This window comes from Amyelois transitella, chromosome 18, assembly GCF_032362555.1.
Source record: "Amyelois transitella isolate CPQ chromosome 18, ilAmyTran1.1, whole genome shotgun sequence".
NCBI classification, from domain to species: domain Eukaryota; kingdom Metazoa; phylum Arthropoda; class Insecta; order Lepidoptera; family Pyralidae; genus Amyelois; species Amyelois transitella.
Window position 1 is genome coordinate 5346813 of NC_083521.1, and position 13715 is coordinate 5360527.

The 13715-nt window shown below is 34.0% G+C and overlaps 2 protein-coding genes across 4 annotated transcripts in view; one reads left to right on the top strand and one right to left on the bottom strand.

Annotated features, from left to right (window-relative positions):
• LOC106130070 (ETS-like protein pointed) overlaps positions 1–13715 on the top strand; it is a 125029-nt gene that overhangs the window by 9726 nt on the left and 101588 nt on the right. For 2 of the 3 annotated variants that reach the window (XM_013328841.2, XM_060949061.1), the window contains exons 1-2: positions 3990–4353; positions 6222–6357. In XM_013328841.2, coding sequence (XP_013184295.1) covers positions 6232–6357 — 126 coding nt within the window. In that variant the 5' untranslated portion in view covers positions 3990–4353; positions 6222–6231. Of the gene's footprint in view, positions 1–3989; positions 4354–6221; positions 6358–13715 lie in introns of those variants that run through there. The other variant, XM_013328832.2, reaches the window with a different exon arrangement.
• LOC106143524 (ATP synthase subunit d, mitochondrial) lies at positions 1798–3602 on the bottom strand. The gene is made up of 3 exons (XM_013345640.2): positions 2917–3602; positions 2393–2611; positions 1798–2076 (listed from the first exon to the last, which is right to left on the bottom strand). Exons 1-3 carry the CDS (start codon positions 3033–3035, stop codon positions 1872–1874), a joined length of 543 nt encoding a protein of 180 aa, XP_013201094.2. The 5' UTR covers positions 3036–3602; the 3' UTR covers positions 1798–1871.

The following is a 13715-nucleotide window of genomic DNA, read 5'->3' on the forward strand; positions in this document are numbered from 1 at the left end:
TTTTCGGGAGCAAAAATATGTTATTTCGGTTCCGAAGGTGTAATATCCCTGAATTCAACTAAATCGAAATCGTTACCAAGTTGTTTTTCAATTTATTCGTTACATACAAGAATACTATTCAAACATAAATATATCTTTGTAAAATTTGTATCTACCTTAAATCACGTATCTTTCCATTAATTCACTGGTTAAGTTAGATATCTGCTTGACTGAAAATAGGCTACAAATGTTTACGTCCGTGGTTTTCTTATACCTACCCATGATCTGGTACTTCATTTACTGATATGACTACTTTCGTTGCATTTAAATAACGTCCTCATTGCACCCCTGTACAGCAGGCAATAAATATTTTTAAGCTCTGAACACAATTTTACTTTTTATTCTGTGATTTTATTGTACAAACTAATTGTTCAATCACGCTTATAGGTACATCAAATATAACTTTAACAGTATCAATAATTACTGCTATGAATTAACACACATCTGCTTGTCAAATTGCAATTTAGATGAAGCAAGATAATTTCATATGAATGGACCTGTGTTGTGTGTTTTCTCAGAAATGGCGGCGTGAACGCAGGCGTCTGGCTCAAATGCCACAATTTCTGTACTTTCATTGTTTTATTGCAGGGAACTAATGTTTATTGTTTATTCAAAAATATTATTAATTGAATCAAGGCGGTATTTATTAAAATTGTACAAAATTATAAAAATAAGATTTAAAATTAAAATATCTTATTATATACATAACACGAGTAACTTGGAAACATGGACACAAATAGCACTAAACATACATTTAAATAGTGCACGTGTATGATGACACGTCAGTTCAATTATGGCTACAGAAACACATGACTAGCCCAGCGAATTCCAGCTACGGAAAGTTAAATGGAGACGAAAATAAACCGTAGTGAAATGCAATCAAATCAATCATAATTTGCCATTGCCACGCGCAGGCATGCCGGCTCGACCCTGGAGGTTAAATTTAGACAGTTAGCCCTTGTGTTTGCCCATTGACGGTAATTCACCCGTTGTTTGGACTTCACAGTCCTTGCCAGATGAATCAACGGCGACAGATTTCATTCAATGCTGCTATTTCTAGAAGCTCGTTATTTTTTTTTTCATGTATAGGCCCACCTCATCTACCTTAGTCTAATAACTTATAAGCTGGTCCTGCTGAAATTAAAGTATAATTATATATATATATGTATATTAAAAAAATATTATATATATTTTTTTTAATAAAAGAGATAATAAGCTTTTATTAAAAAAGAAATTACAAGCTTGTTACGTCTTTATTATTTTTATATAGGTACGATAAAATAATACAAAAAAATTTGCATGCTTTAAGAGGGCAAACTGTTGATACTATTAAATGTATTTCCATCTCCATGCCTACACAGTTATGCAATAAATACTTTGAGATTGAGTTTTTGGCGAAGACAATGTAGCCAGTACTTCTCTACCCTTGTAAATTGTATTGTAGTATTGTAGTAGTAGCAAGTAAGGGAAACGCTTATGAACTTTTTTTGGGATTTTAGTTTTGTCGAGTGGCGTGCATGCAGCCTTTCAATATCTATAAATTTATTTCATCCCTTCCATGGCTTTGTATAAGAGATAAATGCATGACATGTGTGTGGGTATTGTAAAATAAAATTATTTATTTAATGCTTTATTATTTCGAATAAAGTTTTACTACCTATCACGAAAACGAGAATAATATACCTAAACTAAAAAAATACCTTCATTGATATCAAGTAATAAAAGTGAAATGAATACAGAAATATTTGAATTTAATTTTAATCCAAAAATAATTTTGCCATAAGCATATTTTAATAGCCGACGTCAGGGACTTTCTCATCAACTTACATCTCTTACTTCTTTTTCGGTGGTTCTTTAGGTGCACCCGCTGGTGGTGCTGGGGGTTTATACCCATACTGGTCTTCGGGTTCGTGAGGCCAAAAAGTTGGTTTGTTGACTGGGTCCAGTCGATACTCGGGGTACATGTCGTAAACAGTTTCCATTGTCATGTCTTCAAATTTCGGCAGGGCGGCTATTCTGGCTAGCGCTTTAGAGGCGCTGAAACAAACAGAAACAATTACTAATACTAATACACTATTTATGTATTATTTGAATATGTGAAGTAGCCCAAAAAAGTTTATATAACCTAAAAAAATATAAAGAGCGCACCGATTTTTACAATTAAAAAATTGTCGTATTCATTTTATTGTAAAGAGAAAATAAACAAACTTTATTTATTAATAGTATTAAAAAGTAAATTTATATTATTTTTTCTTCAGGACTTCAGCGATTTACAGACGAACTAGACCTATTCCGATTTGAACACACACAAAGTACCAAGCAAACATTCAAGTTATAATTAATAGGTACTAACGTGTCAATATGTTTCTGCTGCTCTGCACAGTAAGCTTTGATAGCAGGTTCTAAAGATTTCCACTGTTCATCCACTTTCGCTGTCATGGTGTCTTCGGGTACAGGTACTTTGTACGCCTCGTACGCTGATTTGAACTTGTCTACCAGGTCGGGGATTGGGACGACCTTTTTGTATTCTTCCCAGTTAATTTTGGGCGGTTCTGGTGGACTTGCATTTACTCTTTTAAATTAAAATAACACCGAAGCATTAGACATTAGGTATGTGTTAAAAAGTTTTTTGATTTTTTTGATCTTCAACAATATTCGGGTCTAATTTAGCCTCATCATCAGATCTGCCCACAGGGTCTGCCTGGTACGTGGTATTAATATATCAATACAATATCTTTGTGAGAACGACGAACAGTAGAAACTAGGTAGTACCTACTATGGAGCTAAAATCATGTACACATAATAATTTTTAAATATTTATCTAATAAATAAAACCGACAAAACGACAAAAAAAAAACTATAAAATCAGAGCATTACCTTCTTAAGTAATTATCAGCCTTTGCTTTGAAAACAAGGAATTGCGGTTTCTGCTCAGGTGGCACTCTCTTATCCAACTCAGCCCAATTTATAGCCGGTTTGGTGAACCTTTTTGCCATTTTACTATGTCTTTCTTGTAATTAATTAATTTAAAAATTTAATTGTCTTTAGAATAGAAAAGAACTATGCAAATATTATTAATATCTCATCCGTCAGTAAAACGTCTATCAATGTAAGGACTATTAAAAAGTATGCATAAAATACTTTTTTAACCGTTAAATTGTATTATTGCACAGAGCGCTATAAAAGAGTCACAGATCTCGTTCTCACTGCAAAAATGAAAATTCTCTGATCATTCTCTTTTTAAATGGCGAAGTCCAAGTCCAGACTTTCCAGGAACCAATCTACCGTGATAGAAATTCTTTCACCCCGGGGTTGGCCATGCGTCGATTAGGCCACATGCGATGAGACACTGTTTCAGCACGCGAAATTGCGTGTGAGATTTGAGAATTTCAAATTTTCAAGAAACATTATACAATCAACATATGGTTTAGTCTGCTGTTGTTGCTACCTCAGTCAGTTCAATATTTAACTGAGTGATATATCAACATCAAACAGAGTGGCGTATCTAGTTACTTTAGTTTCTTACTTGGTAAATTGTAAGTAAACTTTATTCTCTCGCTCAATCTCTCAAGAAAGACGCTACTATTTCCTAACATTCACCATTATTGGCTTCAAAAATTGTGGTGATCGACAAAGCCAATATGAAATTTACAGTTTTCATTTTCGACCACGTTTTACTAGTCTGCTTTGAAGACACAAGATGTTACATCATTTTGTTTCTTAAGTCGTCTTCTTTGACCCACAAATGAATCAAGGAGTTTATCTTAACGTAGCTTCGCCACCTGTGTCCACATATCCAGCCACAAATAAGAACTTATACTATATCTTGTCCATGACCATTTAAATTTCATTCAACGAAATAAAGACTTCTTTGGTTTGGACTCACAGTTCACACTAGATAAGAGTGACGTATCTGATAAATTAATCATTCGATAAGATACTGCGTTATTTTGGAGTTTGCGATTCTATCCGCCATTGAATTATTCAGTTCGCGTTCCTGTTAGTTTTTCGTCGTATTACAAGGAATTCGTTCCTGGAACTGAGAAGGTGGATATATTATGAACAGTGTTTATTATAAAACTAGACTGTGAGTCTGTCGGTGACAGGAGTGTTATCTAAGATAATAATGTGTAATTGTAATCACTAGTAATTTTCCACGTAACGCACTGTTCTGTTTTCGTGTGAATCGTATGGAAACATTTTTGTGTTTGATCTAACGATTTATAATTTAAAAAAAAATATTTTAAATTTTAATTGCTACCTTATCTTATATATCGGCAATCAAAGAAAATAATCGGAATTTTGGCGAAATAAGTAAGTAAATATTATCTTTGTCTTTTATTCTACGATTTTTTATGTACTTACCTATATTACTGCTACTTATCTATTTATAATATTTCCGAGTACTTTCGGGGTTTATTTTGTATGTTATCGACAAAATATACTTTATATACTCGGGAATATCACCGAAAAATTAGCATTCTGATTTAGACTATAAATACAACTTGCACAATTTGGTGGAAAGTAAATCGATGGCTAACTCGTTAAATAGTACGAGTATACCTAAGTAAAAAATAAGTTTGACAAATTGACAGGGGTATAAATTGCGTGAGCTACTAAGGGCTTGTCTAATGTCTCCAATATGAACCCACTCCCCTACAATTACGGCGTAAATGAGCAACAAATCGTCACACCGTTTCAATTACAAGACAATAATGTCGGGCGCGGTTCGTATCCGGCGGATATTAGCCGTACGATTCATAGACTTCAGAAGTGCCGAATTCCCGACGACACATTTAGTGTGCCGCTTCACACAGCTTCTGGCGATTCTCCTAAACAAATTTACTATGCTCTTTAACTAGAAGGAGTTTCGCTTCTATTGTTTTAAGACTAAGGTTGTTTTTGAAATAAATATAATTGGCTACACACGTGCCGCACGAACCGTTTCCGGCGGATCAACTCGTTACATTGGGAAAGTGTTAACTAATGCGATCGCTTTGATGGGATATTAGTAGACTCAAGGAAGGGTGTATAGGATGTCCCCGTGGTTATTAATAATACCACACTTTAATAAATGTCACAATACATTATGTCAACTTGATTTCCAACTTCCAACATTACGTTTGTCTAGTGAATATTAGTTCCGGTACTTATACTGATGTCGGTCTCTGCTTAAATACAAATAATTCTTTTTTTTTTTAATTCTAATTGGGCCTCGAACTTTTGCCTCAGTGATTGTAAATGTAGTTAAACGTAGTAAACTCTGCATTTTTTATTTTCTTGTGCTAACTTACGCCTTCATCTTTCAACTATATTTTAAGTAAACTTTTACAAACTAAATAAATAATCAATAAGAAATTGTTAACATGTCTATGTACATCATACGGAAATAATGGGATAAGTCTGCCATTGCAAGTGATTTATTTCTTTTATAACTATGTACTATTTCTTGTAAATGTGTAAATTTCTGTGCAATAAAGATATTACAAACAAACAAACGACAGCGAAGCCGAATCGAGACATGAATGGTTTTATAAAAGCGTAAACCTGCGATAGAACAAGTTGATACATGGCAACTAAACAGGTTTGTCTCAATATCTTCACAATATTTCTGTCCTTTACTTTTCTTAAGGGTTAGAGCTGGAAGACAATAACTGTCGATATAATTTCGGATTCGATCCAAGACTTGCGGTAAGAAGCCCTATTGTTGCTACTCGACGTGATCTGAATATAAAAGGCAAAAGTTTTTATAGCACACATTATTATCTAGCTAGCTGCTCACTTGGTTTTACCTTAGAATATAAGGGGTCCACCGATAGGCTTTATCCAACCTTAGTACTTATAGCCGTAAAATGCATCTACAGGTTGCCACAAAATATTGACGAAACAAAAATTGGCAAGGTTGCCAAATAAGTTTTGAATTGACCGACCGAGCGAGGTCTACAAGTCAACTTGGGGTGAAATAAAAATATTCTTTGTATGTATGTATGTTTGTAACGCAGTACCTTTCGAACCGTTGATCGGAGTTTGATGAAATTTTCAAAATTGACGATTACTACAATTTTCATGTTCGTTAGGTCAAACCGGTTCGATAGTTTGCAAGATAATATTATGGATATTAAAATGTAAATGACGAACGCCTTGTTAACAAAATAAATAAGATTTTGTCTTTCTTGTTCCAGCCCTAGCGGCATGAAGTTAGAGTGGGCGGAAAGCGAGGCGGACTATGGGCTGGAAGAAGCCGCCTTCTACGAGGGTCCGACCAGCGTAGCGCCGCCGCCTCGGAAACATGTCTCCTTCAGTCTGCGCCTCGATCTGGTGAGAGATTTTTTTATTCCCGATGTTCTTAAAGCCATCATTAAGTCATACATACATGCATACATGAACGTGCGGGCCCTGTTTCTCAAACCTCACAAGCGGAAAGGAGATGAGATGAGATGTGCTGCGAAGTTTGCAGGGTTTTTTGATTAAAGTGGAGAAATGTAAGCTGTGCGTAGCGGAGATGTGTACTGTGGCTGTGGGCGTCCGGCCTTCATCCCGCTACACACAAGTCCGCTCGGCTGCGTCCCGTAAACAACAATTAAACATCTTCTCTACTCCCTGCTTCTGCAGCTACAGTCTTTTCAAGACTGTTGGTTAGTCTATACCGTAAAACATAAACGGGATTATACTCGTATGTATTATACGGGTATATATGATCATAGACTATTTTCTCTACATATAACAACAAATTTGACGCTAAAAGCATTTTTTCCTATAAAATCTTTATAAAATAGCAAGCAAAACTAGCAACATATAAGCAGTTAGTATTTAACATGAATAAAAGCTCAGTTCTCTTATTTAAATATATACAAAATTTGAAGAAGATCGGTTGAGTGAAGTGCATAAACAAGTAATGTTCGCTTTCACAGTATTAGCATTTCCTCGCAAAGTTAGTTGCCTCGAGCTAAGCACATAAAATCATCAATCATATATTTGCTTAAATACAGTACATTTTATGCATAAATTAAATAAGCACATTAGAAAAGAAAGAAAATTTACAAGTAATTTATTAATGCCTTACTGACCAACGACAGGATATCCGATGGTAGGAAAAGCCAATCGCTTAAGCAACGAAGTCAATTTTAATAAGAAAACTGGGTGCAACCGGTCTTAATATACGAGCAATCTAAATCTAGTATATCTGTTACTACTTTCACGGAGTATGCCAGTTTGTTTTCAAAAGTTGTAAGGTAGCACAGTCTAGATACAATGTCAAGGTCTTGTTGTCGCCAAGGTATATGTATGTATGTATGTCATAATATATGCACAAAACGTGGACTTATAAGTAAAAATGACGTCATGTAAATTAGTTAGTGACGAACTGAAACTAAATTTATTTTGAATACCACGTGTAAATTAATGACAGATCTTGCTTTTAAACCGTCAAAATTGTAAAATGTACTCAATATTCCTCTTCGAAAAATATTTAAGTGAACTGGACAGTCTTGTAAACAAATTCAGTTTCTTGGCACGCATCGTTTGGAGGCAAACTAAAATCCTCCTCATTGTCTAAAGATAGTCTTAATACTTGTTTTAAACAGCATTCTTATCTTATCTAGTTAGACGAACCAAAATTATGTAATTAAAAGCACGTCGCAGCAAGGATTAAAGCTACAATTTAAAGAACTAATACGTTAACATTTTTTATAAATATCCTCCTGGAAATATAAACAAAACTGGCCAAGTGTGTGTTGGGTATTATTTGACGGTGCCCCAAATAATGGGATATACAAAGAAAAGAACTACCTTTACGATTACACGAAACATAACGAGATTACTGTCATTTAATATTATTTAAAACAAAGTCTTATTTTTTTTTCAAAAATAGCAAACAGAAAAGACAAATAAAAACAGTGAAATAATTCTACCGTTGCTTGTTTTTTTAATTTATAAATTCGAGCAAATTACAGCTTTCCAATAAATATAAAGAACCCTTAATAAATATATATATATATAGAAATGATATAGAACCCTTTGGTGCCTACTGGACCCTAACGATCCTCCTTCGGCAGTCAAGTAAAAACAAGCCCTGCTATATAATGTTTGTTTCCGATTGCGTTCTATAATGAGAGTAATTGGTTTACTAGTTGGACCAGAAGAACAACATGTATGTATACTATTATTGAAAGCATTTTCTTGGTATTGTAAGTACTACTGACTCGACTGCCCGGTATATATTTATCCCCAGTTGCCTGCAAGAGGAGTATAGAGCAGAGCTTCTTAGGATTTTTTTTAATTAACTTATATGTACTCAAAAATGTATAAGCATTTATTACTATGGCAACTACTTAATATAGAACTTGAAAAAATAATAAAAAATATTTATAAGTAAATAAATAAAAAGTATTTATATTTTTTTAGAAGACATGCTTTTTCTTCTTTTGATTTAAATCAGCGCAGGTTTTTTATTTTTTTATTGTATTTCAAAACCGCCTTCGTAAACCAATAAAAAGTAAATAAAGGAAACAGTAGATACAGTATTTCGGCGCTTTGCCCAATAGTGGTATACCTAGTAAGTGTTATCGTAAAAGGCGACTAAGGGATAGACTTTTAAACTTTGGATTCTTTTAACGGTTGGTAGCCCATCCAACCTGTCACTATTTGAATCTCAATTTTATCATTTAGCCCAACAGCCGAACGTGTTCTATCAGTCTTTTCAAGATTGTTAGCTTTGTCTACCCCGCGAGGGATAACGATGTCTATATGTATGTATGGTATTAATAGGTAAGTCCTGTGAAATTATAAGGACAGAATCCTATTCTATCCTATTATTTTTTAAGTGGTTTTCTGACGTCATATAAAACAGTTAACAAAAATACCCAGTGCCACTCGGTCAACCAGGTACTATTATGTGTTGATAATGAGTTATAAGTTTCTGTATCTATTTATAATATCTTACTACTCAGATTAAAAATAATGGCCGGTTACCATAGCAACAGGAACGCTAGGAAGAAAAATCACAACAAATCTATCATATCCTTCGAAGCGGACGTAATGTAGAAGCTCTTTAATTAGGAGCGGATATTGTGCACGCGCCTTAATGAGATACGCGCGGATGCCTCGGATAATTTCCCCCAACAATACTACGAGGAAATTATTGTCGTTTTCGTTGCATTTCTTATAATTAATTGTCATGACATGTCCTGCCGTGTGTCTATTCTAAGTAATCTATTTCTCAAAGTTTCTTTGAGAATTTCAGTTCTACTGACTACTAAAGATATATAAACTTAGAGCCATCAGATAAAAAGTCATAATTATACTTTCCCGTCTGACAGCAGACAGCACAAGAAGCTAACCCATCTTCTCGAAGAATAATCCCCCGTTTACAAGCCTTTCCCTTGACTTCTACAATAAGCGCGGGAAAAGAGCAACTGGCATGGCATATCTTCGTATTTTTCTTTGCTAAGGTGTTATAACCGTCGCTCGCTACATGACAGGTTTTATTAAAATAAAATAAAATATATACTGGAAAAATCCACTTCTAATAAAAACAAATTGAGAAACAGTTATTATTTAATTTATTTGTAAAAGCATGTTGTGCAGAAATACCCAAAAGATAAGTAGGTACCTAAGTATTTATTTACATCAAACAATGTTACCTAGCATGTAACGCTACCAGAAACTAAAATATATCACCTGTTTTGCTATAATTTAAAATTGTTTCCGCGCTTACTGCCTTTTGTTAATTATTCTAGGTTGTTTAGACTCAATTAATTTTAACCCGTACGTGATCGATCGGTCTCAGTAATCTGTAAAAAATAACACGTACAAACCTTCACTGTAACCCATTCGTAAAAAGTCCCAACGTTTTTTCGTCGCACTGAGCTAATGTCGAAACTCATTAGTGCAGCTTAGCGTCAGTGTCACGGGCAAGTTTAAAAATAAAAAATAAAAAAAAGTAAAAATAAAGCGGGAACTTTGAAATAGGAACTCCGGTTTGTTTTTGATACTTCTGAGCGAAGCGATGATTGATTGTTGCCGTACGGCGCCAACTGTATCAAATGAACTACTTCATTAATTTCTTTGTTGTGTTCTAGTAGGTTAACAAATTAGTAATCTTCTGCTCTCAAAGAATATATGATTAATGAAATAAACATCATATAAATCTAGTTCGAAAATTCTTAAACTGGTTAAATTTCGTGTTCCTTATTAATTTTGTGTTCTTGGCATAACACTTTTATGTAAGATATTTTAAATAGGTATGAAAAAATTTGAAAAAACATAAAATAATATTCTGAAACTAAGGAAAGGATTTCTCTGAATTCTCGCGGTAATGGAAATTGATGGGATTTTTGGTACTACGCGGGCGGAGCCAGGGGCGTACTCTAAAAATCTTACAATTTTAAATCTACAAAGCTTTAGTTTTTGTGACACAGTAGATAAGTGGGTAATGTAGAGTTTCAAAACATTTTTTGATATAATATTATTACATATCCAGTAATAAAGACAAAGGGCTGCCGGTGTCAAAAAGGACGATCGCAAGTGATCACGCTCCGTCGGTTAGCATCCGGTGCTGCCCCAACCGCACGGAACTTGACGTTATTATTAGCTATGTCACTACTTTTTGAAAAGGTCCTAGAAAAGCTACGTCACTACCTTTTGACAAGAATCAAAAACTAGATTTTCTTTGAATACGGAAGTAATAAATCAATGGAAGCTTAAAATTTCAAGAAAACTATCCACGACCTGTACGACTCTTGGGTCTTAGAAGTTAACGAAAAACGTTAACGTTAAACAAAGTTACGAACACACAGAAGCAGAGATACTTTGTGTTTATGAAGACAAACAGTGAATATTTTCACAAACTGGGAATCAAACTTAGGAACGCCTCTGTAGCGAACATTGGCGTACCTATTTACTGCTACGCTACGGCTACGGAAAACAAAAACATAATTCTTTTTTCGCAAATAAAGTTATATGAAGCCCACTTAAATAGGGCCGAATTCGGAACATTATGCGATAAAGCAAACTAATCTTTGTTTAAAAGGCTTGTTTGGTAAATACTTCTAACGTTGCATTGATTGGTTACAAAATTCTGCATATTCACACAAGTGAAAGATTTTTTGATCGTAATCCTCATTTAGACATACATACATACATACATATTGTCACGTCTATATCCCTTGCGGGGTAGACAGAGCCAACAGTCTTGAAAAGACTGAATGGCCACGTTCAGCTATTTGGCTTTATGATAGAATTGAGATTCAAATAGTGACAGGTTGCTAGCCCATCGCCTAAAAAAAGAATCCCAATTTTGTAAGCCTATCCCTTAGTCGCCTTTTACGACATCCATGGGAAAGAGATGGAGTGGTCCTATTCTTTTTTTTCGTTGGTGCCGGGAACCACACGGCACTCATTTAGACGTATGATAATATTTTTATGAGTTCTTTTTCATACACTACCTATATAAGTAAATATAGGAACTAAGAGTAAACATGTTTGCCTCCATTTTGCACTCCATATAAAGTACTACATATATAATTAAATTATTTGATTAGAACTCTTTTTGTCTACCTGCAATTTAAGGTTAATCATATATTTTCTAAATCATACGTAATTCTGCTTTTAGTTTCATAAATAAATATGATCAATGTTAGAACTATTTTTTTCTTGATTCCTTCCTCTTTATATTCAGACATCCTAAATGAATTTAGTAGTGACTGAATCATTAAGACGTCTAATTTAGTCAAAAGGGAAAGGCGCTTTTAAACATCCCTGTACTTATTTGAAAAATTCTCTTAAAATATGCAATTTGGAAAAAGAAATTATCGCCAATGATTTTTAACGGTTTTTTATTGTAGTCTTCAAATAGTAATTAAGCATTATATGTTACCAAAAAAGCGAGAATTTATCACATGTTGTCTGAGGGAACGCTCGTTCAACTGTATTTGTACTGACGATTTTTTACAAAGACGGGTATTATTAGAATATAAATCAGAAAGTTTAAAAGTGGCGACACTTGACGTAGTGCTACAAGTTCGGCATGCGGTGCATTTTAGTTTTAAAGGAAACAAATGGACAATTAACCTCTGGGATATGTCACATACATCCTGTCTTTCCAAAACAATTACTTAGCTATTTAATATGTATAAGTACTTTTGCTATGGAATCTGAAAGTGATATTGCTACGATGTTACAAAATTAGATCCTTGTTTGGTAAGTTTTCCTCATAAATTAGCTTTTATTTTCCATTGACAACATTTCATATTTATAACACTTTTTTGTAGGTAATTATAAATTAAACAAGTTTAACCATAATTAAGACACCCATTTTGGTATTGATTTAAAGTGGAGGTGGAAGAAAGGTAGAAAATATTGTGTTTGAAATTTGACTCATACTAAAAGGACGTAACGAGGCAATGACATCATCTGTGTGAACTTATCGAGTTTTATTCCATTGTCAACATTTTCAGTCTTTAAGAAACAAACCAACTTAACATTATTGACACTGGTAGCACTTGTTTTGTATACAAACACAACCTTATATACTGTCACTTAATGAATTGGCGCTAGCAGAAGAAGATTACGTTATGTAACTAACTTCTCTTCGTCATAGCAACGACGTCTTTCTATGATATTGGATTTTATGATTTTTTTCAATAATTAATCGATAAAAACTTAATATTTTTTTAGATCAAGAAAAATTTAATAGGTTATTTTTGTTTGGGGTCTTGATAAAAATATGAAATCTTCTTAATTGGTAACATAAAGTGTTATTTTTTGTATAACTTTAGAACTTTATACGCACCTATAAACCAAGTTAATTTTTTTTGTAAAGCACATTCACTATACCCCCAGACAGAATAATCCATATAGATTAAATAGACTGACATTTTTATAGACAATGTTAATGCGCTTGTCTTCATAAATTGTTCGGATGCGCAGTCTAGGTATTAATGATACTTTTAATGAGGGATATATCTTCAGAAAACCATTCAATTGACTTGATAAAATCATACTTATGTTTCGAGAAACATTATCTGGCATTCGTCCCTTCCGCATGTTCCGACGGCCAGCGTTCCCGGAATCACTAGTTACGTAAAAAATGACCGAAAACGTTAGTTTGATTTTAATATAGGTACTACAATGTGGAATATAATTAAGTGTCAGCTTCGTCAAATAGTGGACCCCAGGCGAAGCCCTTCTGAAGCATTACATGCGTCCGGAAATGCACACAAATGACGAGAAAAAAGTTGGCGCCGGAATTATCTGTTTTTCCAACTCCAGGATTGTGGTTGAATATATACTTATAGTGCTTCCTTCAGAAGGGCGCAGCTGCGACAAAACTAGGATGATGAAGTTGATGATAAGAGAAATTCGTCGCTACCTGAATACTTAGCTAAATTAACACTGTCCCATTTTCTTTAAGACACTTCAACATAGCAAATATATGTATATTCAGCAACAAATATAATAAATAATAATAATAATAAATATATCCGGGACAAATTACACAGATTGAGTTAGCCTCGAAGTAAGTTCGAGACTTGTGTTACGAGATACTAACTCAACGATACTATATTTTATAATAATAATAATAAATACTTATATAGATAAACATCCAAGACCCATGCCAATCAGAAAAAGTTCTTTTCTCATCATGCCCTGGCCGGGATTCGAACCCGGGACCCCCG